Source organism: Geosmithia morbida (assembly GCF_012550715.1).
Source record: "Geosmithia morbida isolate 1262 chromosome Unknown scaffold_9, whole genome shotgun sequence".
Classification (NCBI taxonomy): domain Eukaryota; kingdom Fungi; phylum Ascomycota; class Sordariomycetes; order Hypocreales; family Bionectriaceae; genus Geosmithia; species Geosmithia morbida.
The window spans coordinates 717,973-743,462 of record NW_023336196.1 but is presented as its reverse complement, the minus strand read 5'-3'; the positions used below and the strand labels follow the sequence as shown (position 1 = coordinate 743,462).

The following is a 25,490-nucleotide window of genomic DNA, read 5'->3' as shown; positions in this document are numbered from 1 at the left end:
ATGCTCTTCTCCGCTGTCTTCGCTCTGGCCGGCCTTGCCGCTGCCACGCCTGTTGCCCGTGGCCTCACCGACGTCACCTTCGTCGAGAACCTCAGCGTCCGCAAGATCCAGTCTGGCAACACCACCACCATCAACAGCTTTAGCCTCGACCTCAGCAACCCCGACTATGCCAACACCACGTGCACCATGATTGACGCTGCCGGTGCCCCCCCCGTGACTGCTCAGTGCGAGGACAGCAACGGCGAGGTCATCTCCTACAGAGCCACTATCTGGGGAAGCTCCGACAGCAACGGCGCCGGCTACAGCGTTGAGGTTGTCCACAGCCTGGGTGCCCTGTACGTTCCGCCTCATAATCCCCTCTCCCCAAACTCGTGACACGGATATTGACAGATGATTTTAGCACCAAGATTGGCCAGGAGGATGTTCCTGTCTATTGCCGCGCTGGTGGCGCTGGCCCCGACGACTTCGTCTGCAACCAAGTCGGTGGCTCCGTCGAGATTGACCTCAACTTCGTATAATTCAGTCACTGGATTACGCTGGGTCGGATGACGACCTTAGTCTATTGCTGAACCATCTGAGCCTCTCCGGCAATGGGTTTTGAGTTCTTCTTCTTCTTCTGACCTTGGTCTACACCGTTCTTGTATACTTTTTTACCAATCACTTGGTGCTTTGTTATTACAAATAATTGATAAGTGTCTTTCACTTCCATATACTGGGACAGTTCATGCGTAGCCTGAAAACCACAGATGATAGTTCAGACCACAAGTGTCAGACGACGAGCCTACTTGAGGTAGGCGATAGTAAGAATACTAACAAGGCACACTCAGTAGCAGTGAGATGAGTGGTCTAGTAGTCAAGGCGCCAGTGACGAGCGTACTTGTATGTGTATTGATCATTGTCCTCTTCCTTGGTAGAACCGAAGAATATTGGTGTGATCTTTCTGATCCCTTCCGTCCCACTTCCGTACAGTCCACCAATGGATCCTGCCGATAAGTCTGCCATAGGAAAGTTGGCGATGGGGTAAGACGTATATCGCGTGCACATAGAGGGTAATAGTACAGTCCCATTACCCGATGCCTATGCCAGCTGATTTCGATTCCTTTTATTGCACAGGTCTGGGGCCGAGGTCTGATAGCTGCTATTCCAAGGAAAGTGGATAAAGCCATATACATATACAAGTTTATACAGGAACTGAGGGGCCATCTCGATGCCCCAGAATGAGAAGTCACGCAGCACCTGGAAACGAGGCATTTCCGGATGCATGCGGTTACATGGTTTATATTATTAGGCTTACGGTACAAAATTTCTGAGTCATGCATGCCCGTGTACATTTGGCTACAATCTGCAGGCCTCGGTCTCGGGCGTTCCACGTACACACACATGTAAGCTTACTATTTGAGCATGGCAGTGGCCAGATCTCCGATTTGCGTCGGTATTCAGGGGCGCAGTCTGGAGGGAGCTCCGTGACTTCTCAGGTCATGCAGTCTCATCAACCGGCTCATCACAGGAAACCTTCAAGTTGAGCATGATGCATCGTGCATGCATCATGCAGCTCCCCAGTGAGCTTATATGTGCAATCGCGGCCAACCTCGACTGCGAATGTGACATCGGCGCTTTCACCCGTGTGAACCGCCGTCTGTACGATTGCCTCGACTCATACCTCTACCGCCACAACGCCGAAAGGCACCGCCGGTCATCCGAAGGATACCGCGGATCTCGGCGGCACCTCCGGCGCCGGCGCCCAATCAGCTTCAATTCGGACGAAGACTGCTCGGCCCTCGTGTGGGCCGCTGCCGTCGGACGGGAGCAGACGGCCCGCAAGGCAGTCGTCGACGCATGCGAGGTGGATGCGGCGCGTGCGTTCCTCACCGCGGCGAGATGCGATCACGTAGCCGTGATCGAATTGATCCTCGACTCGCACAAGGTCGATGTCAACGCACGCTTATATCACGGCTCCACAGTACTGGCCATGGCAGCTGCTGCGGGACAAACGTCCGTCGTTGGCTTTATGCTAACTCGCGATGGTATCGATGTTGACGCCCCCGTAAATGACCGCGTACACCTCTGTCCTCTTTCTTGGGCGGTGAGGCAAGGCCACGAGGGCATCGTGAGACTACTGATAAACTCTGGAGCTTTCGTCGACACGAAGGACCCCAACGGCGACACCCCGCTGTGCGTCGCTACGCGAATGAGCCACGAGGCGATCGTCTCCATGCTGGTACGGGCGGGCGCCGATGTCAACACACGCTGTGGAGACGGCACGCCTCCTCTCCTAATCGCAGCACGAAAGGGCCACGACGGACTTGTGCGACTACTGCTCGCCTCGGAACGTATCGACATCGACGTGACCGACCGCTCGGGCGCTACGCCGCTCCTGGTGACTGCTCAGCAGGGTCACCGGACGATTGGCGATATGCTGCTCGCGTCCGGAGCACAGGTAGATGCTGGCCAAGTCCGAGGACTCACGCCACTCTCCTAGGCTGTAGAGGACGGTCACGCATCTACTGCCGATCATGTCTTGTAGTATCAGGCCAGCTTGGTACTGACCTTTCCAATCACCAGGAGCTGTCCTTGCTGTTCCGTGTACGTGTTAATCAAGTATGCGTACGACGAGTATAGGAGGCAAGGAGGCGAATGTGATGATGCATTGGAAGACTGCGATTCATGCTTCAATATAACAATGTCTATGTCTAGATAGATGTACGCAGCCAACTACCAAGGCATAGCTGAATTCATCGAGCGTGTCAAGGTCTCACCTGATAGCTGACGTGAGGGGCCCTGACCTCTTACTCGGGACTACATACGGAGTACATTGAAGTTCACACTGCTCATCACGAAGACATGATGGCACTGTCTTCGGCCATAGCGGGTGGACACACGTCCATTCATAGAGCTTTTGCGGAAAAGGTTGGGTCAGACGCAGTTGCAGCCATGGGCACCGGGGAGGCTGTCCTCGCACGGTGCATGTGCAGTTCTTCAATACTATACATGATGAGCTATGTATATATCTCTCTAATGCTACTGAATGAGAGGATTCACATGTTTTTTTTCTCGTATTATTCTGCGTCATATCCTGCCTGCATGGGGTATTAACTAGTGGCCAAGACCCTTGGATCTGGCATGTGCAACGTCGCGCCAGTACCTGGCAGCAGTCTTCTCTCTCAGTGTACGGCCATACTTGACCATGAGTATAAAGCTCAAGTTCCAGACCAGGGAGATGGCGGCAATGATGCAGTAAACGCGGAGGTATCCACTAGCATTGATCCAAGGAGTGATTCCGTAGTTTACAGCAAAGGAGAGCGTGTTCCTGATGAGGATACACGTCGTCACCATCTGTCCCGAGAGCTCACCGTAGCTGCCGATGGCGTAGTTTAGGGCGCATCCGATGCAGAGGGACGAGTTGATGGACAGGGCCACCTGAGAGATGATGAGGGCCATCCAGTGGACGTGGTACTTGACTCCGAGACCGTACAGGATCGACGCGAACGGCACGAGGATGCAACTGGCGATGAAGAGGTAGAGGTTATGTTCGGGCTCAGAGATGCCGCCGTTGCGGCGGGCCAGCTTGATCGTGAGCAGACGCCCGACCTTTCCGCAATAGTATCCGCTGTCAAGGCGCATTAGCATCCGACACAGATGGCTACTGCCTCTGTCTGGATCCCACTCACCCAATAATGGTACCGATGACACCTCCGGCATAGCCGCCAGCAACACCGGCCGTACTGAATCCGTACTGCGTCGTGTAGACGGTGCCGATGGTGGCATTCTGGACACCAAGCCACACAAGGTTATTGGCTCCGTACATGAGGCTGTGAATGATGCTGGTCAGTCATGCATGTGCCGAGTCCATGGACGTTGGATACGATGGGGGACTCACCCAGCCCAGACGACAGCAGGATATGTGAATCCCTTGAAAGGCCCGATCATGATGTCGACGAGGCGGTTGGGACGCTTCTTATCCTTGAAGCCAAGCTTATCCACGTACGACTTTCTCGGCCACTGGATCTGGCCGACCTCACTGTCCGGCTCAGAGGCCTGAATCTTCTCAGAATCTTGGGCCTTTTCGGTCCCAACCTCATCGGCCGTGTTGGAGGCGGCGCCGCCATCCTGGGAAAGGGTCTCGGTCACAGCAGCAGGCATAGGAGCCGTGTGCTTCCGATCATAGTTGGTCTCCTCCATTGCGAAGAAGCAGTATACGAGGCCCATGGCGCACCAGATGGCACACCACCGAAGCGTCCACTCCCAGCCCATGCCGATGTTGATGAATCCGGACAGCATGGGCGCCAGCTTGCCGGTGAGAGACAGCGACCACCCGTACAAGGCCAGGTACTTGGGGCGCTCGTGGGTGAACCAGATGTCTGTAACGCTGATCTCGGGGAGCGACTCGACGGGGGCGCCGAACATGCCGAGGAGAATACGGTTGGCGAGGTACGTCCCTGATGTCTTGCAGAGGGGAGCCGTCGCCAGGATGATGATGTTGGCAACCAAGGAGAAGAGGTAGACCGGACGCTTGCCATACTGCAGAGCAATCGCCTGCCAAGGGATGCACGCCCATCCGTAGAAGAGGAACTGAGGAGAGAGGGTCAGCTGGGTCGAGGCAGAAGACGAGGCATCGTGAAGCGCCAACCACGTACCATGATGCCAGTACCGTTGTTGATGTCAGTGAGGTCCAACGATGTGTGCTGCAGAATCGGCGTCACAATCGAATACACGGCGCTGGACGGGATAGCAATGGTGATGGTGTAGACGACGATGCAGCTGGTCGCCAGAATCTTGCGCCTCACCGTCCAGTTGAGGGGGTCCTCCGGGTCCGCGCTGGGTTCAGGGACGAGGATGACATCTTTCTCTCCCTTTCCCTGAGCGTGTCTGGCGATCTCGGTCCCGTCCCTGTCGATGAGATGGACCGTCCCCGGTGGGAGCCTCCGGTCGACGTCGGATTCAGGTGTCGTTCCCGTCGTGGTCCTCATCGTCGCAACTGTATGTGAATGCAAAGCTGGAGAGAACAAGTTGAAACGACCTTCGAATTGAAGTTGAGGGACCGTCGGAGAGAAGAACAGACTCTGGAAGCAGAAATGCACGTGGATATATTTATCCCGGCACCTGTGTAATTGATGAACTGCAGCATCGCTGCTATCTAGGTATCTTGTATCTCTCGACACTATGAGTTCATTGGCAATCAAGCTTCATGCATGGTTATCGGCCAATAACATAATGTTATCAACTACTTTGGGAAGATAAGCCAACGATACCCAAAGATGTGACGTCCCCGACACGGTCGGACCCCCGTTGCCGACCAGTGCCGCGTGACGGATATACGACAAACGCTTCCCTACGGCTTAATCGTGCTAGCGCGCGGACCAGACCGAAGTTCACAGACGGTCACGAGCGACAACATCGTCGGCAGTTGCACGCACACCCTCCTCGCCTCGGGACTTGTGGTGGGTAATCGCCCATGCGCATGTCGAGTACAGGACCGCAGACGGAAGAGCCACCTTGGGGATATATACAGAGCCCTCCCGAAAAGCTCACATACTCCTTACTTCGGGAATACAGACGTGGATACCGGGACTGCGTAGCACTCATGAGCTACTTGCGACCTTGACATCTCCGCGTATCGTAATGGTATTAGTAGACAGCAAGATATCACCACGTACATGTATCCACAAGTTATAACCAACCCCCCACAACTCCCCCAAGTTGTCTATCGCCGAGGTGGAGATAGCGGATTTCCGCTACGGCACCCGATAATGTCGCGGGAATTCCCTTTGCCACAGTGACTATCATGAGACCAGCTGTAGGTGAAGCTTAATACCCCGGTTCTCAGGACACGACGGTCCAATAGGACAAGCCACGCGTACATTGCTTGGTGCTGCCGAAAGACGTTCCTGAATCTTAGCACATTTCCGACAGACTACGGAGATACGCGGCGCGGGGGGTTAGGCGGGTAAGGGGACCGTCGAAATCGGGATCGATGACGGCTGTAGTTTTCCTTGGAAGTGAATGTTGCCTCTCGAGGATAGCATGGCCGGTGCTATCCGTTACAAACACGACGTGTGAACAGAATACCATGGCATGGCCTTGACGTCGCGGTGGTATCCTTGGAAGACCTGAAGGAGACGTGTGCATGAGTACAGATTACACACAAACAGACAGACCAGTTCGCAGACAATGCATGATGGTAGGTGACCCTCTTCTCAGCCGCAAATATCACGGAGTATAGCAGATGCCTGATTCTCTCTCCTCGGAAAAGGCGCGTATAGCGACTCAGGAGGTTACAGAATGAGATGTATCTTGGTCATGTGACCTCGTCGGTTGGGGCTTATTTCGGCCCGGTGCTATCAATCTTGTGTCGCCGACTCGCAACCGGAGTAGGGTCTCACACCTATCCATCCATGAATGGGCAACTCTTGACGTGTGCCTGTACGCATCGTCACGTCAGAAATCCCATACAGTGCCACCGCATCCCCCCCAACCGCCACAACGTATGACCGGCTCACAATTTCCGACTGCCTGCTGTTGATGAGCATAAAGAGGACGCCATGGCCTTCCTTCAGAGTCGAGCCGCCCGACCAGGAGAAGGCCTCCGAGCTACCTCGATATCTGTAGCTCGATATCTTCTTCAACAATGGCTTCAGCACCGCCTTCCGCCGAGTTCGAGAGGCACGCATGTCCCACATAGAGACTGAACTGATAGATTTAGGTATCCACTCCTAGAGCTGTCTGCCCCGAGTCGTTACTCGTTGCGTGGGGACGTAGGACGCTTACCGCAGTTTGGCATCGACATCTCGACACCTACTCCCTCGATTTCGATATAGGCGAATGCCGGGATGGGCGGGCCACGGTTCATGGAACTCGCGCCCACAGCAACTATCGAAGGCTGGCTAGATAATGCTGAGCCTCTCATTTCCGAAAAGCGCCATTTCCCTTCGGTCACGACCCTCATACATCTACCCTCACACATCTAACCTGTGGAAGGCTAGAGACCTGTGGCGGTTCTTCGACGCTCTCCTCATGGACAGAGAGAGACTTGAACAGCCGAGCGTTCTTGACATGGCAGGTTGGGCATGTCGACAGTAGGCCGTCCCCCTCCCCGCCCACCCCTGCACTCATTCTGTCGCTCTATGGCGCGAATGTGATGCTCGCGGGGCATGCGGTGCGGTTCCCAAGTGCAGCTTTGATATCGGCTCCTAAGCCTTTGTCTAGCTCGGCCGTTGAAGATCGTATGAGCGAGTTTGATCCTCTGGATCAGATCCACCTAGGCAGTCGATGTCATCTTGGAGAGGCCAGGCTACACACCCCCCCCCCCCCCCCCCCCCATAGAACATGCTATCTAGTAGACGACCGCCCTCTCCAAGAGAACATCCTGTCTGTTGGCCAGGTGTGCACCGTGACGTCTACGATTACTGTCCGAATAGCCTGGGAGAAATGGAGGCATCTTCAGATCGTCCTGGTAGGTCTCTACTTCTATCGCTCTCCTACTTTCTCTCTGTCTATTTGTCTCCCCTGTGTAGTGATAATACCTACCTCCTCAGAACTAAACTAGGTCACGATCATTAGCACCTCTGAGACCAAGATGAGAGTCATAAAAGCCTACCCCGATCTCCAAGATCAGCGTCTCACCGTGCGCATGTCAAGAACTGTGGACCTCGCTTAAGGAACGCCCGAGAAATGGGCTGAGATGCTTATTATTCTATTGGATCCCTGGGACATGCATTACGGAGAATAAGAGCTAGGAGTTGGCCGGTGAGTTTGCAGACGATCTATCGGTTCTCATGATGATTGATGTTATCAGCGCGGTGCGCCCCCCTCTATGAGGAAATGCGAGGCTTTTGGTGAGCTAGACACCATCATCTTAGACTGAAGTGGACACGTAGCGGGACCGATCCGGGCCCCAGGTCATCGCTGAAGGAGGGCTTTCATCCAGGACAACCATAGTTTCCCCCTCTCATATATCAATACACTTGTAGAAGTACCTTCTTCCCCCCGCACGGAGGGTCAACGGCGAATGACAATGATAGATAATAGGAACCCTTTCGGATGCCGTGTGAAACATGATGTTACATACTCATAGCATGACTAATACGATGTAGACGAACTACCCGATAGGGCTGTGTGATTCGATCTCCTTAGTGTCTTCCATCAGCCGCGTCCCCGCCGCAAAATCTTGTGACAAGGATACTAAAGGTGCATAACAGCAAGCTTCTTTTTTCTAACGCGGTCCTAAGTCAGTCTGCAGATGTTATCACTGGCAGAAAATAGTCCCTCCCTCCTGCTCTGATGAGCATGTACTAATTTCCGACAAAACTTCCGACAATCCTGCGATCAAGCTTATGCTAAACTAAACGGAGAAATCATCTCACAGCTGCCATACTAGGAGATCATCGCGAGCGACATGTCTCAGAGTAGTACTCTGCCTAGTCCACCGGCTACAGGCTCAATGCGAACGGACCCACTGGTAGGATTCCGTATAGCACGGGAGGACTTCTGCGAGACAAATTTCGTAAGGAGAAAAGTACTGGGCGGTTATAAGAGAGGACCGATTCCGCGGTAGATTTCCATTCTTGTTTAGCCATCCCCCCCAGCTTCACTGACTTATCCATCTCTGCATACAGAAAAGCGTCCCTGACTTGAAACGCCCCCGACCATGGTATCGCTGTTCAGTTTTCTTCTGGCCAGCAGCCTCGTGGTTGCAGCCCAGGCTCTGGACCTGCGCCTCATCACGCACAACGTTCGTCAGCAGACAGCCGATCTGGGCGAGGGGGAGAAGGACTGGACTGAAAGGGTCGGTCCCATGGTGGCACAGCTGAGCCACGAGGTGGCCGGCAACCCGGACACGCTCATGTGCTTCCAGGAGGCCAAGCACGGGCAGGTGGAGGACCTGAAGAGCGGGCTGGGCAACGGATGGGAGTACTACGGTCAAGGTCGCGAGGGTGGCGAGGCGGGCGAGTACTCCGTCATCTTCTACCGGCCGTCGGCGTTCGAGATCCTCAACAGCACGACGTACTGGCTCAGCGAGACGCCCGAAGAGGTCTCGAAGGGGTGGGACGCGGCGTTCGAGCGCATCGTCACCGTCGTCCGATTCCGGAACAAGGCCTCGGCCAAGGAGTTTGTGCACATGTGCACCCACTTCGACCACAAGGGCACCGAGGCCCGCCAGAAGTCGGCCCAGCTCATCCTGGGATTCGCCTCTGACTGGTCCGACGGAGACGGCACCCCCGTCTTCATCGGCGGAGACCTCAACGTCGACCCGGAGAACGAGGCCTACGCCACCCTCACCTCGGAGCTGTCTGACACCTTCGACCAGGTGTCCGGGGACCGACACTACGGCTACAACAACACCTTCACCGGCTTCAAGACCGGCCAGGAAGGACAGCGCATCGACTACATCTTCTCCAAGAATTCCCAAGGCATCAAGTTTGTGTCGTTTGCCATCCTGCACACCTACTACAACGATTTTTTCACGTCCGACCATCGTCCCGTGGTCGTCGACGCCATTGTGTCTTGATACGATCGGAAGGGGCATGTAGCGTGCCGTGCGACAAGGCAGTTCCTTCAGGACTGGATGGGTGGCAAGATCTGGCAGGTTAGGTGTCTGCAGACGCTTCCTCACACGGGGAATGACACCTCTCTCGGCCGTCAGAGCGACTCGCCATCTGATACGGAAAGCATGCAAGGGCATACCGGCTGCACTGTACTTTCACGGCTGGCACCTGAGCAGTTAGAGACCTGGGGTCATCCTTTCCCCCAGGGTTCGAGGAATCCCAAAAGTTGGATTGATTCAAGGATCGGATCTATCGGTACCACACTAGTACCGTGCTCGTACCCTTTTCAAGGACGATAGTGCCTAATGTATCGGTACATTGAATCTGAAGAGGATGCAACCAACTCCCTCACCAGGAGACATGCACTAGTGCTTACATGAACCAATATAGAGCGACATCAACCGAGTAGGGAATAGCCCCCAGCCCCCAGCCCCCGACCAACATAACACGGGTGGAGGGATTTAGGGATCTAAGTGTATGGGGACCCGGGATTAAGCATGAGGAGGCTTGAGACTATGGGAAAATCTCCTATTTGCCGGATCCGCCACGGATACCAGGAGACCATGTGGTGGGAGTCCCTGGCCCCTTTGCAGTGGCACTCTGCAACATACACAATGCAAGTAGAATCCTCTGCCTTGTTTTTGGACGTGGCATGATGGGTTGCCCCTCCCCCACCCACACACATGTACGAGATCTCGTACGAAGGGGCCTTGTAGTTTCGGTACATACACAACTTGCTTTTCCTTTGGGCCTTCCTGCCGGCAGTAAGTTATAGCCTCCTGTATCCACTTTGTATGGAGCTTTGTTTTCATCTACCAGTCGCGTGGTTATCCGTTTGGGGAATGATCATGATAATTAATACTTGACGGGAGACGGGAAACGGATACGGAGTAGTCTGACGGTGAGAAGAGGAACGCTCGGTTTTCATACGTACTCCAACCCCCCGAGAAGAGTGATTGATGTACGCTGACAGTGCCCGTTGCAGCGGAAAGAAAGAAAAGAAAAGAAAGTCACAGTAGCGAGCCATGCACAGTCTTATTGTAGATGGGAATAGCGCCGAGAACTCTACGTCTGGTGGGAGATGTACAGAGAGGAGGATCCAGGTGACGATTGCCAAGGATTTCGACGGTTGAGAGCAACCTGCTGCATGTAGCATTTGCCAACACGCGTCAATCAAAGATACGTACATGATGTAGTCTCCCCATATCTTCACTGTCTGTAGGAACCAATCTACATGTTTCAAACGGACTGATCGAGACCCTGCTCAGCAGCCAACCTTCCCGCCTTCTTCGGTACCTACGGTCCATGGATACTGCGTGATTAGCATCGTTCATGTGGGTCGCGGCGGCCCACCACACGGCCAGATGAAAAGGATCGTCGCCGAAACCTCGGTTTGGCACTCTACCCTTTGATGGGGGGGGGGGGGGGGGGGTCAGTTATCTTGGTTTTTGGTTTTTTATTTTCTTTTCGTTTTCCCTTTCCTTTCCTTTCATAATCTTTTTTTTTTCTTTCTCGCAGTCGTATGATATATCTAATAGCAGGAGTAGGCTCTTGAGAAGAGGCGAAACCAACTGATATAGAAAAATCAATCGGAAACCCCATCCCCTCCCGGAGGAGAGAATGACCTTTGCTTACCCACAGCCCAACCCGCTCTTCAAGTCATGTCGCTATTGCCGGCACCGCAAGAAGAAGTGCGTACTCCCTCCATCAGGGTCGGCAGACGGTCGATGTCTAGCCTGCCAACACCTCAACACGACATGCGAGATATCGCCGAGGAAACCGAGCGTCAAGCGCCAAAGGAGGTCGCAGATGATAGCCTCCAGTCTGTCTGTCAGCAGCCCAGAGGAAGCCGTGGTCATCTCAGGCGCCTCCCCGCCGTCATCCGCGCGACGCGTCACCCCAGCCGTCAACAACGAATCGGCCCTCACCCGGGTGGGCAACGGGGACTGTCAGATCCCCCGACCTGGAGAGGATGCGGGTGCGAGCGCGGACAAGGCCATCATCGTCGAGAGCATCATCCAGGACGAAGCGATGACGCGGCTCAGCACGGCTGAACTGTACGGCGGAGTAGTGCGGAGAGAAGTGCCGTTCATTCCGACCGAGTATCTAGCAGGCGACGACGACTCGGCTCTGTCGCCGGTACTGAGACATTGCGTCCGACTGGCGGGCAAGCTGTCGCTGGCGACTCGCTGCGGGGGCCTGTCGGACACGGACCTGCACGAGCTGCACACTCTCCTGGCCAGCCGATGCGTCGTCGACCTGTCCGACTGCGCGGGCCTGATGCTCCTTCTGTCGCGGATACAGCCAGACAGCCGACTCGTCGACAGGGTGAGGCCCACCGCCCCCGCCTCCCTCCTCCGTGGCTAAGGCTGACCGGTCTCCAGGTCCTCCTACCGCTATCCACGTCCAACGCCCCGCTGGAGAACACCCCGATGCCCATCGCCGTGGGCTGCCTGACATCGTACTCGTGGCTATCCCTCGTCGGGTTCGCCCCGCTCCCCACCTTACCTCCATTCAAGCCCTCTACGATCCTCGACTACCGAGATACGACCGAGCCCGGCACCTGGGCACCGCACTACCTCAAGCTGACGCACCTGGCGGCATCATTCGTCCACCTGCGTCGCACCACCCAGGGCAGAGGTAACACGCCTGACACGACGGTAGCCTGGGCCGAGCTCGAGTACACGACGCTTCTCAACGTCGCCCAGATGCCGTCCGAATACCTCGACGTACGTGACGACATGCCTGCCACGCCCGCCGCCACGATCACCCACATGCTGCAGACGCTCGTGTTCCTGCGTATATACCAGCACCTGCTGTACCACAACCCTTCCCTGGGCCAGGCCATCGGTCTGCGGCCCGTCCCCGGAGTCATCCACTTCATATGCGCGCTCGCCCGGTCCGTCTTCATATGCCCGTCTGTCGTCATCAACCACTGGCCTATACTGGGGGACATACAGGCTACCACCGTCGAGGTCCTGCTCGACATGTGGAAGCTCACCAAGGCGGGAAACTGCCGGTCGCTTCTGAATCTGTGGAAGCCCGTGGGCACCCGCTTCGACGGTCTGGCCCGCCACGTCAGGGACCAGATCGGCAGCGGGCCCTGGGATGTCGAGATGATTGACGGCTATTCCGTCTTTTGGATGTTTCGCGATCTGAGAAGTCTGAGCCTCGAGGGCCATATGCGAAAACCGGACGGGGCTGCTGCATCATAGAATGAGAATCACGCTTCTTCACTGGGAGGGGAGGGAAGTCGCATGTGACATGTGCTAGTATGTGTATGTACGTCGGTATTGTCCAATCATGAAAAACGAGAATCATGTGCCATGCACGTCACGTCCGCGTCAGACTGCTGGTGCCACGGCCACGCCGAGCTCGCTGTCGCCCTGGCCAAAGTACAGCAGCCACTGTCCCTTGAACTGGACGATGCCCTCGCAGAAGACGACCTGGTTCACCTGACCGACCTCCTCGTTGCTCTGGTCCACCGCCAGGGTCGGCTGCTCCGCGCGCGCGACGGGTCCCTTGTCCAGATTGTTGCGGTCCACCAGCATCTGGCCGATGGAGTACTGGTTCGGCTTGTACTTGCCGCCACCCGTGGTCGCGGAATTGTAGAAAAAGATCCACTTGCCGTCCTTCGTCTTGACCGGGGCGGGACCGGCCTCGAGAAGGCGGTTCTCCCACAGATGGACGCCCGTCGCAAAGTACTCGTCAAAGGGGCGCGTCTTCCAGTGTATCAGGTCGTCGCTCTCGGCCGAGTAGATGCACGACTCGCCCCACAGCATCTCGTACCTGCCCTCGGCATTGGGCTCCGTGAAGATGGACGCGGCCTTTGTCCAGTCGCGCCGGATGCCGTGACGCCCCGAAACCGTGACCTCGAGCTCGTCCCAGCCCGGGTACAGGGGTGGGTATTTCTTCCAGTTGATCAGGTCCGTCGACGTGGCGAGGCATAGACGGGCTTTGTCGAGGTCGTAGGCCGTGTACGTCATGTAGACGGTGCCGTTGATGCGCACCGCGCGCGGGTCCTCGACGCCGCCGCCCTCCTCCCAATCTTCCGTAGGCGTCAGGATGGGTCGGTCCAGCCGCGTGAAGTTGACGCCGTCGTCTGACCAGGCCAGCCCGACTACGGACACCTTGGCGGCGTTTTGCGCGCGGTAAAGGAGAAACACCCGCCCGTCAATGACTATGGCTGTCGCATTGTATAGGTGCGCCGACTCGAACTCGTAGGCTGGGTTGGGCGTCAGCACCGGGTTGGCCGCGTGTTTGGTGAATGGTCCAATCGGGAAGATGGGCGGGACGTGGTTGGCGTCGCCGTCGACAGATGACGTGTCAATCGCCGGCGGCGTCGACGAGTAGCCAGATGTGGGCATCTCGTGCGGTCAACTTGCAGTGTCAGAATTTTGGGTGTCAGAGGAGGAGGATGAGGTAGCAGAGGGAGGGTTCAGGATCAATCTATCGAGCCCCGGGAACTCTCAATCCTTATATGGGTCATCACCCACCAGGAGCACCTTTGAATCTCAACCGCACATGGATTTTTCCCTCTCAAGGTATCATTCTGTTCACGAGGACGCCCTGGTGAAAGCCGGAGAAAGGATCGGTTAAAGGCCTAGCTGCTGATGGATCTGCCGTCGCGGTGGGGTACTGGAGCTGGAGGAGGGAAACTTTGAACCTCTCGGCCCTTGACGTCTTGAAGTTGATGCGCAGTGACAAGGTGTCCATCCCCGAGGTTGAGCGGGTCACTTCCTTACCATTTGCCTTTTGCCAATAGAGTCAAAGCGGGAAAAAGGTCGGACGCACTCACAATCACAGTGCATGTACCGAGCTTCAAGAGCGGGAATCATATCTGCGGGCTCCGTGTTATAACTCCTACCCCGTGTTGCACCCTGGGAGCCCACATGTCGGGAGGTGCGTGCATGTGTGTCGGAGGGAGGGGAGGGGGGGTGTCTGATCTGGTGTCCTTCGATGAGCGTTACTTTTGCTGCAACACACACTTTGGAGCCGCCAATTGTATGTACAAGTACATGATGATCTTCCTGTAAGCCCTGCTGGTTCCGTGTCCCGCGAACACCTGAGCCGAGGTGGCCCACCCCAAAACAACGATTAGGTTATTGATTCTTCATTTCCCTCCCGTTCACATATCTATGTATAACATATAACGTAGCTGTTTCGCCGTCTCCCATTGCGTCTCTCGTCTGTGATCTTTACATCAGAGATTCGAGGTCTCGAGGGGAAGAATACCCCGCCTGTTCAAGGCATCCATCATTCTACACAACCACATCATCTACTACCCTTCTCGATGGTAGCTGACAGTGGAACGGAGGTTTCACCCTCCGGAGTGCCCAATGAGGTCAAGATGCTGCAGAGCCTGTCCGAAGTAGCTACTCTCGAGGTTGCCAGCCGCGTGGAGCCACCCGTCAAGTCGAGCAGGCGGATGATTCAGCAATTCGCCATCTGTGGGCTCATGTTCCTGGGCTCGACCATGAACGGCTACGACGGGTCGTTGATGGGCAACATGCTGAGCATGTTGCCCTTCCAGCGACAGTTTGGTGCCGAGGTGCTCGGAGTCAAGACGGGACTCATCTCCAGCATGTACCAGATTGGCTCCGTGGCGGCTCTGCCCATCGTCGGCCCCTGTGCGGACATGTATGGCCGACGAGTTGGCGTAGCCGTTGGCGGCATCTTCATCATCATCGGCACCATCGTCCAAGGAACTTCATCTCACCTGGACCAGTTCATGGCCGGACGGTTCTTCCTTGGCTTCGGCGGCACCATGGCCAACGCCATTGCGCCCTCGTACGTCGTCGAATTCGCCCACCCCAGCATGCGCGGTGTCCTCACGGGACTCTACAACACGTGCTACTACGTGGGCGCTGTATTGGCCGCGGCCGTCCTGCGCGGCTGCGTGCAGTACGAGACCAACCAAGCCTGGTTGATTCCAGTCTGGGTGCAGCTAGCGCTGCCGGCCACCCTGCTCATCGGCTGCGTGTTTGTGCCCGAGTCCCCTCGCTGGCTGTTTTCTCATGAGCGTACCGAGGCCTGCAGGTCCCTCCTGACGCGATACCACGGAAATGGTAACCCGGACTCTCTCTGGGTGCATCTGCAGATGAGCGAGTTCGAGCAGGAGCTCGTGCTAGACGGCGCCGACAAGAGATGGTGGGACTACCGGTCGCTGTTCGACTCGCGCGCCTCGCTGTACCGCGTGCTGCTGTGTGCTGTCGCCCTGTCTATCCTCAGTCAGTGGACAGGTCAAGCGAGCGTGTCGTACTTTCTCCCCGGCATGCTTACAACGATTGGAATCAACGACACGAAGACTGTATTCAACATCAACCTGGGCCTCTCGCTGGCGTCGGGCGCTGCAGCCGTGCTGGGCGCTAGCTTGATGGACCGTCTGGGCCGGAGGATCATCATGCTCTCCTGTTGCCTTACCCTGGCAGGAGCGTGGGCCATGATGGCGGCCTGTGCCGGCGTCTACATCGAGGATGACGACGCAGTCGCCGCCAGGGCCTCCATCGCCTTCATCTTCGTCATCGGCATGACCTTCAGCTTCGCCTACACTCCGCTTCAGGCCATGTACCCCGTTGAGGTCCTCGCCTACGAGCAGCGTGCAAAGGGCATGGCCCTGCAGAACATGACTGGAAATGCTGCCGCCCTCGTCAACATGTTTGCCATACCTGTTGCTCTCGAGCGCATTGACTGGAAGACGTACATTGTCTTCTTGGCAGTCTGCTTAGCCCAGGCTGCGTACTATTGGACCTTCATGGTGGAGACAAAAGGCCGCACCCTCGAGGAACTCAACCACGTTTTCCAGGCGCGCAATCCCAGGAAGGCCAGCATGGTCAAGAAAGAAGTAGTGGATCATGCCGTCACCGTAGTCAACGAGGCCAAGAAGGATCGTCAAGAGAAGGCGACTGTATGATAATATCGTCTTCGAAAAGTGCATAATAGACTAATATTCAGGAAATACTTATACTCTTCACACATTCTCTACACTTCAAGGAGTATTTCAGCATAGCTACCCAAATATGTTCGTAGATGAAAGACATCGAGTTGAATCGTCGCCTGTTGAGCTGCACCTCCAGAGCTTCACACCGCCTTCCTATTCTGGATTTTTTTTCCCCTCGACGACGGCAGAATCAAGTTTGCATCTCCAGCGTCGTAAAAAAAAATTAAAAATTAAAAATAATACGCATTCCCATATCCGAGCGGTCCTCTTGCAACAGCCCTCTTTTGAAGGCTGTCCTCTCGGCAAAAGGAACCGGCACAATGAACAAAATGGTCCCCAAGAAGGGGCACAAGCGCCCCAAGCATGGCAAGCCCAGCAAAGATGTCAAGAAGCAAGATACATTGACGCGCCTACCCCGAAAGCGCTTCTACCGTCAGCGAGCGCATGCGAACCCTTTCTCTGACCACTTCCTCGAATAGTGAGGGAAACTCTCCTCCCATATTCATCACCAGAGGACTATTCTTACTGACACGCGCAACCTCAGCCCTATTTCCCCGGCCCATATGGACTGGTCACCATACTACCCGGCCTACGTGGACGAGACAGCGATAACTCAAGAGTCGATACCGGGACCCAAGGCCCTGACCAAGGATGTCGAAGTGGTAGACATTGGCTGTGGCTTTGGCGGTCTCCTTATGGCTCTGTCACCAGCCATGCCTGACAAGCTGCTACTCGGTGCGTTGTGGTGGAAGAAAAAAGGCGAAGACTGGTGGCCGGGAATTTTCCACTGACTCTGGATGAGCTCTAGGCCTCGAAATCCGATCACAAGTCGCCGAATTCGTGCGGAAGAAGATCCTGGCTCTGCGCGCCCAGGACCCCGATGGTCCCTACCAGAACGCAGCATGCGTGCGCGCCAACACCATGAAGTTCCTGCCCAACTTCTTCAACAAGGCTCAGCTGACCAAGGTCTTCATCTGCTTCCCCGACCCGCACTTCAAGGCGCGCAAACACAAGGCGCGCATCGTCTCCATGACGCTAAACTCCGAGTACGCATATGTCATGCGACCGGGAGGCATCATCTACACCATTACCGACGTTGAGTCGCTGCACGAGTGGATGGTCGACCATCTCGAGGCTCACCCGGCGTTCGAGAGGCTCTCCAGGGAAGAGGAAGAGGCCGACGAATGCACAAAGATTATGAGAAGCGAGACGGAGGAGGGCAAGAAGGTGGAGAGGAACAATGGGCAGAAGTTTGTTGCACTCTTCCGCAGGCTGGAAGATCCTCCGTGGTAGATGGGGGAACCCAGTCATTCCGTTTTATATATATATATATATATATATATATAAATGCTACGCGTACCAAGTCCGCAAGAAAAAAAAGAAAAGAAAAGAAGATAAAAGAAAAAAAATAATATAAAATTATATCAACCCAGTTTCACATTGCTTTAGATATATTTCCATCAATAGTTTGGTTGTCGGTCTTGACTCTTTTTGCTCTTTCCATCATTCCTGCCTCGTATCCGTTATCGTGGCATGTGACGTTTTCGACACGCACAACAAGGGTCCCCTCCTCCACACTCCTGGAGCTGCCAACACATCACCACTCGACCTTCTCCCGACCCCTCCAGTTCTACATCAATCCACGCACAGCCCAGATACTACCGCCCCGCTGCCTAGTCGAAAGAACGTAAACGAGGAAAAAATATATATACGCTAGACTCGTTTGACCATGCAATCCGAGCTTCTGTCACGGCCATGGCGCTGAAGCGACGAGATGCGGCTCTTGCGGCCACAGCTGCCTTTGTTGCGTGGGGCTACGCTGTGAGCTGGCTTCCGGCCCTCCGCTGGGTAGGCCACGCCCTCGTCACCGGCTTCGTGGCCGCTGTGCTCGGCTTGGTAGCCACCCTCGTCCTCGTCTCTCAGAAACCTGTACAGCGACGGCCCCGGCCGGCCGGCGCCTTCTTCACGGGCGCTGCAGCATGGCGCACCGAGGTGGCTGCCCTGGGTCGTCGGGAGGAATACGAGCGGTCGACCCTCTTCTCGGAGTCAACAAAGGTGTCGCATGCTATCGACCACGTCCTCGACCTCGTGCTAGGGGACTTTGTCATCGGGTGGTACTCCAACATCAGCCCCAACCCGTGCTTTCCCAACGAGGTGGACCGGGCGATACGTCAGGCCTTGTCGAGCATTTATGAGTCCCTAGGTGAAAAGGACCTGGTGGACGTTGTCACCAGCCGCCTCGTTCCGTTGCTGACGGCTCACTTCCGCGATTTTTACGACGCCGAAAAGGCCGTGCGCGGCCGCAAGCTCAACCGGTCCGTCACCGAGTCCGAGGAGCTCGACCTGGCTGTTGCCTCCAAGTTCCGTGACGGTCGCCTGCACCCCGCCGCCTCCTTATCGTTCCCAGACACCAAGATGATCCAGCAAGACTATCTGCGGTCGCTGGTCTCTCGCATCCTTCCCAAGGTGCTGCCGCCCAGCATGCTCGCCAGCCGCGTCGTCAGCTCCCTTGTCCGCGAGATCGTGGCCTGCGCTGTTCTATTCCCAGTTATCCAGCTACTCGCTGAACCGGACACCTGGAACCAGGTCATGGAGAGGTCGGGCCGCTCCTTGCTGCAGGACCGCTCTACCGTCCGCAAGCTCCGTGCCGCCCTCGACCAGCATGCCCTGCCCAACCCCAAGGCTAGAAAACAGGTCATCATGCCACGCATCACTCCGGGAGACAGTGAGCGCAAGTTTGAAAAGTTCGTCCGTGGCATCCGCAAGGTCAACAACCTGTCTGATGCGCGCCGCTTCCGCAGCGAGGTCAGCAGCCAGCTCAAGCGCGACTCCCTCATGGACGACCCCGACCCTGTCTACATACGCCGCCTCGAGATGGGCAAGCGCCTCCTCGATGTAAGGGTTGCCCAGCTTGCTGCTGGCGGAGACCGCAGGGCCATGCCCCCTGCTCCGCCACCCGGCCCTATGCCTTCTGCCTCCTCGCCGCTGGAGAATTGCTCCCTGCAGGAGCTCCTGCGTGACTCGTCTGGTCTCTCGTACTTTATGGAGTACATGGACCGCCAGGGCATGATGTCTCTTGTCCAGTTCTGGCTCGTCGCTGATGGCTTCCGAAATCCACTGGAAGATGAAGCACAGGACGATGAGCAGCTGCCGTCGACTCTGCCAAAATGGACAGACTCTGACCGCATTGACCTACAGCAGGTCTACCAGGCATACCTCTCCAAAACAGAGCTCAGCGTTCCAGACGCATCGATCCGCGTCATCAAGGAGTTTCTACAATCCGGCAAGGCTGCCACACCTGAGCAGTACTACAAGGCCAGGAGAGCGGTGCTCAGAGCTCAGACGGCTGTTCTGGACCAGATGAAGAACCGCTTCTTCCAAGCATTTAAGAAGTCGGATCTGTTTTACAAGTGCCTTGCTTCCCAGGAGGCGGCGAAAAGCAGGTCTGCGCCGGCCCCGATCCCCGAACCCAGTCAAGCCCCCGCTGCGCGACCCGAGTACCACGCATCATCATCGTACCAGACCAAACCGAAACCTATATCACGCCTGACAGCTCCGCAGCCAAGCAAGACCGTCCGCGCAGACTCAGCGACAGATTTGAGATCTCTGGGCAAAAATGCCGACAAGCTGCCGATCGGTACACGGAGGTCTTTGGATGAGGGCGCTTCAACCCCTCTATTTGATGATGATGACATAGATAACGACCCCATGATCGACTCAGTCCACAGCCTGGATCAGAATCGCGAGCAGGCCCCCGATACACAGGTCGTCGAAGCCGTAGAGCAGGCCCTGAACAGCATCCTGGACGACGATAATCGGCCCCAGTCTGCAGAAGACCTCCGCGCATCGCTATTTGGTAGCGTCGAAGAGGGCGGCAAGGCACCCAGCATCATGTCTGCACGGGATAGAGATAACTACTCCCACCGAGGGTCCATGGACTCTGGCCATCAAGTTGGCCCTCTGCAGGCTGGCAAAGAGGCCGAGAAGCCCAGCCTTTCTTCCCTCGGCCTAGTCAGTGCGGCATCGAGGATTGGCGTGTTTGTGGACGACGACCTATTCGGCGATGAAGATAAATATGTAGCCGAGGAAGATGACGAGGAGAACGACGAGGAACCCGTCGACGGCGATGAAGAGGTGCACGAGGCTGCACCCGGCGACCTGGGTCTGGCAGAGGCCATCACTGCTCTCACAAACGATATTGACCGGCTCGCTTCGCAGGAGGCCGTTGTGCAGTCTCTTACGAGGAAGGCCGAACTCACAAACAACACGGCCGAGCTGCGGATTCTCAAAAAGTCCAAGGCCAGCCTGCAGAGGGAGATACGCCACAAGGAGCTTCAGCGCCAGCAGTACGTGGTGCAGGAGAGCGACAACAGTCTCTACGGCCGGTCGACAGTCCGGATCAAGTCGATACAGGTCGGCAGGGAAGACGACGGGCGGGAGTTTGCCCTCTACGTGGTGGAGGTGCAGCGCAACGCGGGCGAGCAGATGCCGGCGGCGTCATGGATCGTGACGAGGCGGTACAGCGAGTTTCACGAGCTACACCAGAAATTACGATCTCGGTACCCCTCGGTGCGAAACCTCGACTTCCCCCGGCGTCGGGTGGTGATGAACTTCCAGAGCGAGTTCCTGCGCAAGAGGCGTGAGGCGCTCGAGAAGTACCTCCGAGGCCTGTTGCTTCTGCCCGACGTCTGCCGCAGCCGCGAGATGCGCGCGTTCCTGTCTCAGAGCGTCATATCGGAGGGTCAAGATGTGATGGACCGCGAAGACAAGAAGGACATGATGACGCGGCTCTACGACTCGGTGACGGACGGCGTGGATGACATACTGGGCAACATACCGGTGCTGGACCAGCTCTCGATGGCTGGGCAGAACTTGGTGGCCGCCGCCACAGGCCAGCTCAACCAGGTGCCCTTTACCGTCAACGAGGAGGCGTTCCCGGCGGCAGAGGCAGAGGCCGAGCTGAACGCCTTTGAGAATAAGGAGCTGGAGCCATTCATCAAGCCCATCTGCGACATCTTCCTCGAGGTGTTCGATCTCAACAAGGGCAACAACTGGCTCCGGGGGCGCGCCGCCGTCGTCGTGCTCCAGCAGCTACTGGGCGGCACCATTGAACGTAAAGTCCGCGACAATGTCAGGGTGCTGGTCCAGGAGGACAGCATCCTGCGCTATCTGGGTATGCTGGAGGAGAACCTCTGGGTCGATGGCAGTTTCAACCGCGATCGGAAGCCCAGGCTGCCCGCCGAGAAGGAGAAGACAAGAAAGGAAGCAAGCCTCATGCTTGCCACGCTGGTGCCCGACCTGGCCGGAAGCGTGGTGGGGAGGGTCAACGCACAGGCTGCTAGTCGACGCATCTTTGCCACTCTCAACAACTCTCGACTCAAGTATGTGTGTCCTAGAAGACCCCAATCCTTTCTTCTTCTTTTTTTTTGTTTCCCTCGTATTGTTGACTGACATTTGCAGTGCTCATCTCGTCTTTACAATACTGGACGAGATTGTGTCTATAATATTTAATGAATAGGCCTGCACTGATTATATTACACCCGGAAGGCAGTATTCCTCGAGGACAGCACACTTCAATAAGAGAGCCCTGAACAGAGCCACCGATGTCAGTCTGACGGACACAGGCACCCGGCTTCACGTAACGAACAATCTCTTCCCCACAGGTCGCAGCAGAGTAGATTATTAGAAATAATGAGAGCAAAATGAAGAATAAGATGGAAGACGAAATAGCCGACAGCGGTGACTATATACGGGTCATAGCACCGTGAAGTTATGATCGTATTGCCAATACATCATAACAAATCAATACAACTTCAACTGCGTCTCATAAAAGGATTAGCGCAAAGAGAGGTCTCTTGATGCCTTTTTGGAGATGGAGGAGCCAAGTCTGGGGAAAGCTGCAGAGCTCCCGTGGACCTATTCCGAACCAGGCTACTCCGTATTCTGCCACCATTGACCGCCGAAGGCTCGCTTAGCTGGGCGGGTACAGCGCTGGGAAACTTTACGGAAGGCACGAGCCAGCTTCTGGTTGTTCCTTCCTTGTCTCTCCTCATCCAGTGCGCCGACCGCCCACCTGCCAAATTCTACACGCGCCCAACCGAATCGAACCAACCAACCACCAACCCCTCCCATCCCATCTTCTCTTCCAAGGACCTGGCTTTTCCCTCCTCTTTCCTACTCTTCCGTCTGGCTTTCATCCTCGACATTGCTCTGCCCTCCCCAAGGATATACGACGACTTTTTCTTTTCCCTTTTCCCCTTTCGTCTGGATTTCTCTCCCCTCCGCCCGCCGCCTGTTTCTTCTTCCCGACCGCCAACGTGATCCCAGGGCACACATACACACTCACTCTCACACACACACGAATTACGTCTACCTTCCTCCCCGGTTTGGCCGCCTTCGTTTCTGCAGTCGCCCCCCTCCCCCCACGACGACAGCCGACAAGATGACCGAGGTCTCGGCTACGCGCCTCTATCTAGGCAACCTCCCTCGAACAGGTCCATCCATCCGCTCTCCTTTGTCTCGCGCCTATTACACACACGAACTTTTCCCCAACTGACACGCGCGTTTTCTATTTATTTTATGCTTGCCACCGGAACAGCTACCAAGGCCGATGTTGAGGCCCATTTTGCTACCCATGGTACCGGAGAAATCATCGAGGTGAAGATGATGAATGGCTACGGCTTCATCGAGTACAAGGATCCTATGGATGCTCGAGATGTCGTCCCAGGTAAGTCTTGGCAAAAAAAAAAAAAAAAAACCCTCCATCCATTCGGCCCCGCCTCTCTCTCTCACACACACATACATGCATATATATATATATATATGTGTGTGTGTGTACTTATATTATATATATATATCTGTGCTAACCGCTCAACTATACAGCCTTCCGTACGTGACCTACGCCCAACCTGAAGCTTCGCCTCTCCGACTAACCTGCTCATTTTAAACACAAAAGATGGATCCGACTTCATGGGAGAACGTCTAACGGTCCAGTTTGCCCGCGGCAACCGTCCGCGAGAGCCTGGCTTGGGCGGCCACGAACGCGCCCCTCCCCGGCCCCGACGCACTCCTCACCGCATGCAAATCAGCGGTCTCCCCCCGGACACCAGTTGGCAGGTCTGTCTTCTCTCTCCATTCCTTGTCGCCCGGCTCCGTGGACCCCCCCTCTCGTCCCGTCTCCCCCTGGGGATTGGCTCTCCTCGTCGCTCCCTGGCCCTCCGGTAACCTTGCGTCAATGTGGATTCTGGAATGTACGGATGGCGGCCTAGACGATGCGAAATTACCTGCAGAATGCCATGTCTTCTAGGCCCGTATAAGACCAGCGCTCAGCACTGCATGCGTGGTGTTGGCCGCCATACCTATATCCGGCCAATCTCCCTTCCATCATCACCATTGCGCTCCCCGAGCTTCCATGGACAACCCAACTTCCCTGGCTAGATGGGTGCTGGGTGCTGGCTCGGCTGCCGGGTTGATGGGACTTTTACACTCTGGCGGACAATATCTCCCTTCCTGGACATCGACTTACGTGGATTTATTGGGATACAGGACCTTAAGGACTTTGCTCGTCAGTCCAGTCTCGACGTGGTCTACTCCGAGACACCTCGCGACTCTAGTGGAAGAGGGTAAGTGATGTATCCTCTGTGATATGCTTGGGAGGTCTTATACTGACGACTCCATGTAGCTTTGTGGAGTTTGAGTCGGCTGTCGATCTAAGGACCGCTGTGGAGAAGTTGGACGGTCGCGAGTTCAAGGGCAGCCGAGTCCAATGCATTGAGGACGTAAGGATAAGGCCAGACCTTCTAGATATCGGCACAGGACAGCTGACATGGTGGACACAGACGCAGCCCGACTTCCCCCCTCCTCGCGGGAGGTCTCGCTCGCCGATAGGATTCGGGGGTCGACGCGGGTACATGGGTCCGCCCATGGACGACCGCCGTGGCCCTCCTCCGCGTGGTTACAGCCCTCGTCGCGACATACCGTACGGATATCGTGACCGTAGTCCTCGCCGTGATTATTACGACGACCGTGCTCGCGGATACAGGTCCCCTCCCCGGCGGCCGATGGACGATTATCCCCCGCCCCCTCCTCCCAGGGGCCGCTATGACGACCCTTATCACAGGGACTACCCGCCCCCGCCGGACGCCTATGGCAACGGGCGGCCGTATGACAGACCTCCTAGGGACTTTGGCCCGCCCAGAGACCCGGGCTATCCTCCGAGGGATGGATACCCTCCCCGCGAATACGAGCGCGGTGGTCGCTACTGGTAAATCCATTTCTTACGTTCCGAGCTTTGCTTTGTGCGCAGCGGTCTACAGGGCCCTTCTCTCTCTCTCTGATTACACCTTGTTTTCCTCTGAGCGCACGCATGCTTTCCGTTTCGGCGCTCCTTGGCGGAATTGTCCTTAACCAGGGCCAAACAGATATCAACATATACCTCGCAAACGACTAGCGCACGCAACACATCAAGAGAGTAGATATGCGATGAGAGGAGCATGAGGGGAAAGGCTTCATTTATCAGGTATCTTCAGAGAGGGAAAACTGCACCGGAACTATTAAAAAGAAGGGGAAGCTGGTACGCGAACGGGACGCCGCTGCTGGTCCCCCCCTTTGATAATGACGATGGCAAGGGGAGGTTGGTATTCGGTGTTGGGGCGAATATTACTGCTTAGTAGTGTCACTTGGGTTGGGGAAAGCTGGGTGAGAAGGATAGCTCTAGTGCGTGAGCTTTACGATTACTTGGGGACTCTTTTTACTCATCTGTTATGGTTCTGGTTTCTTTGCTTTGCCAGTTATGTCACTTTGGGTTTTGATGTTACTCTGTATCTTCTAGATTGCCTTTTAGTACAGAGCTGGACACTTTCAGTTTAAATGATACGAACATTACGGCGTTCAATTGTATATCGAAGACGGATTAGCTGCTAACAATGCTGCTGAGGGGATAGACGTGCGACGATTATTGTTGAGAAGGTGTCATGGAAGTATCACGAAGATGAAGTGCGTAAGGTATG

At 55.8% G+C, this 25,490-nt stretch overlaps 9 protein-coding genes across 9 annotated transcripts; 7 read left to right on the top strand and 2 right to left on the bottom strand.

The window, feature by feature from the left end:
- On the top strand, positions 1–518 carry GMORB2_7743 (uncharacterized protein; the record flags this gene model as incomplete). The annotated part of the gene is made up of 2 exons (XM_035469708.1): positions 1–335; positions 401–518. The coding sequence occupies 2 exons, from the start codon at positions 1–3 to the stop codon at positions 516–518; spliced, it is 453 nt and encodes a 150-aa protein (XP_035320802.1).
- A 1,028-nt stretch (positions 519–1,546) lies between these two features.
- Positions 1,547–2,479, top strand: GMORB2_7742 (uncharacterized protein; the record flags this gene model as incomplete). The annotated part of the gene is made up of 1 exon (XM_035469707.1): positions 1,547–2,479. One exon carries the CDS (start codon positions 1,547–1,549, stop codon positions 2,477–2,479), a length of 933 nt encoding a protein of 310 aa, XP_035320801.1.
- A 614-nt stretch (positions 2,480–3,093) lies between these two features.
- GMORB2_7741 ((MFS) transporter) lies at positions 3,094–4,967 on the bottom strand (the record flags this gene model as incomplete). The annotated part of the gene is made up of 4 exons (XM_035469706.1): positions 3,094–3,607; positions 3,669–3,809; positions 3,878–4,569; positions 4,635–4,967. 4 exons carry the CDS (start codon positions 4,965–4,967, stop codon positions 3,094–3,096), a joined length of 1,680 nt encoding a protein of 559 aa, XP_035320800.1.
- A 3,677-nt stretch (positions 4,968–8,644) lies between these two features.
- Positions 8,645–9,505, top strand: GMORB2_7740 (Endonuclease/Exonuclease/phosphatase family; the record flags this gene model as incomplete). Its single annotated transcript, XM_035469705.1, has 1 exon — positions 8,645–9,505. One exon carries the CDS (start codon positions 8,645–8,647, stop codon positions 9,503–9,505), a length of 861 nt encoding a protein of 286 aa, XP_035320799.1.
- A 1,846-nt stretch (positions 9,506–11,351) lies between these two features.
- Positions 11,352–12,757, top strand: GMORB2_7739 (uncharacterized protein; the record flags this gene model as incomplete). The annotated part of the gene is made up of 2 exons (XM_035469704.1): positions 11,352–11,870; positions 11,927–12,757. 2 exons carry the CDS (start codon positions 11,352–11,354, stop codon positions 12,755–12,757), a joined length of 1,350 nt encoding a protein of 449 aa, XP_035320798.1.
- A 129-nt stretch (positions 12,758–12,886) lies between these two features.
- On the bottom strand, positions 12,887–13,909 carry GMORB2_7738 (Glycosyl hydrolases family 32 N-terminal domain; the record flags this gene model as incomplete). The annotated part of the gene is made up of 1 exon (XM_035469703.1): positions 12,887–13,909. The coding sequence occupies one exon, from the start codon at positions 13,907–13,909 to the stop codon at positions 12,887–12,889; it is 1,023 nt and encodes a 340-aa protein (XP_035320797.1).
- A 983-nt stretch (positions 13,910–14,892) lies between these two features.
- On the top strand, positions 14,893–16,455 carry GMORB2_7737 (Sugar (and other) transporter; the record flags this gene model as incomplete). Its single annotated transcript, XM_035469702.1, has 1 exon — positions 14,893–16,455. One exon carries the CDS (start codon positions 14,893–14,895, stop codon positions 16,453–16,455), a length of 1,563 nt encoding a protein of 520 aa, XP_035320796.1.
- A 347-nt stretch (positions 16,456–16,802) lies between these two features.
- GMORB2_7736 (sorting nexin-25) lies at positions 16,803–22,000 on the top strand (the record flags this gene model as incomplete). The annotated part of the gene is made up of 6 exons (XM_035469701.1): positions 16,803–16,960; positions 17,027–17,217; positions 17,285–17,771; positions 17,950–18,109; positions 18,160–21,869; positions 21,943–22,000. The coding sequence occupies 6 exons, from the start codon at positions 16,803–16,805 to the stop codon at positions 21,998–22,000; spliced, it is 4,764 nt and encodes a 1,587-aa protein (XP_035320795.1).
- A 924-nt stretch (positions 22,001–22,924) lies between these two features.
- On the top strand, positions 22,925–24,749 carry GMORB2_7735 (RNA recognition motif; the record flags this gene model as incomplete). Its single annotated transcript, XM_035469700.1, has 5 exons — positions 22,925–22,976; positions 23,081–23,119; positions 23,438–23,598; positions 24,028–24,104; positions 24,164–24,749. 5 exons carry the CDS (start codon positions 22,925–22,927, stop codon positions 24,747–24,749), a joined length of 915 nt encoding a protein of 304 aa, XP_035320794.1.
- Positions 24,750–25,490: the final 741 nt, after the last annotated feature.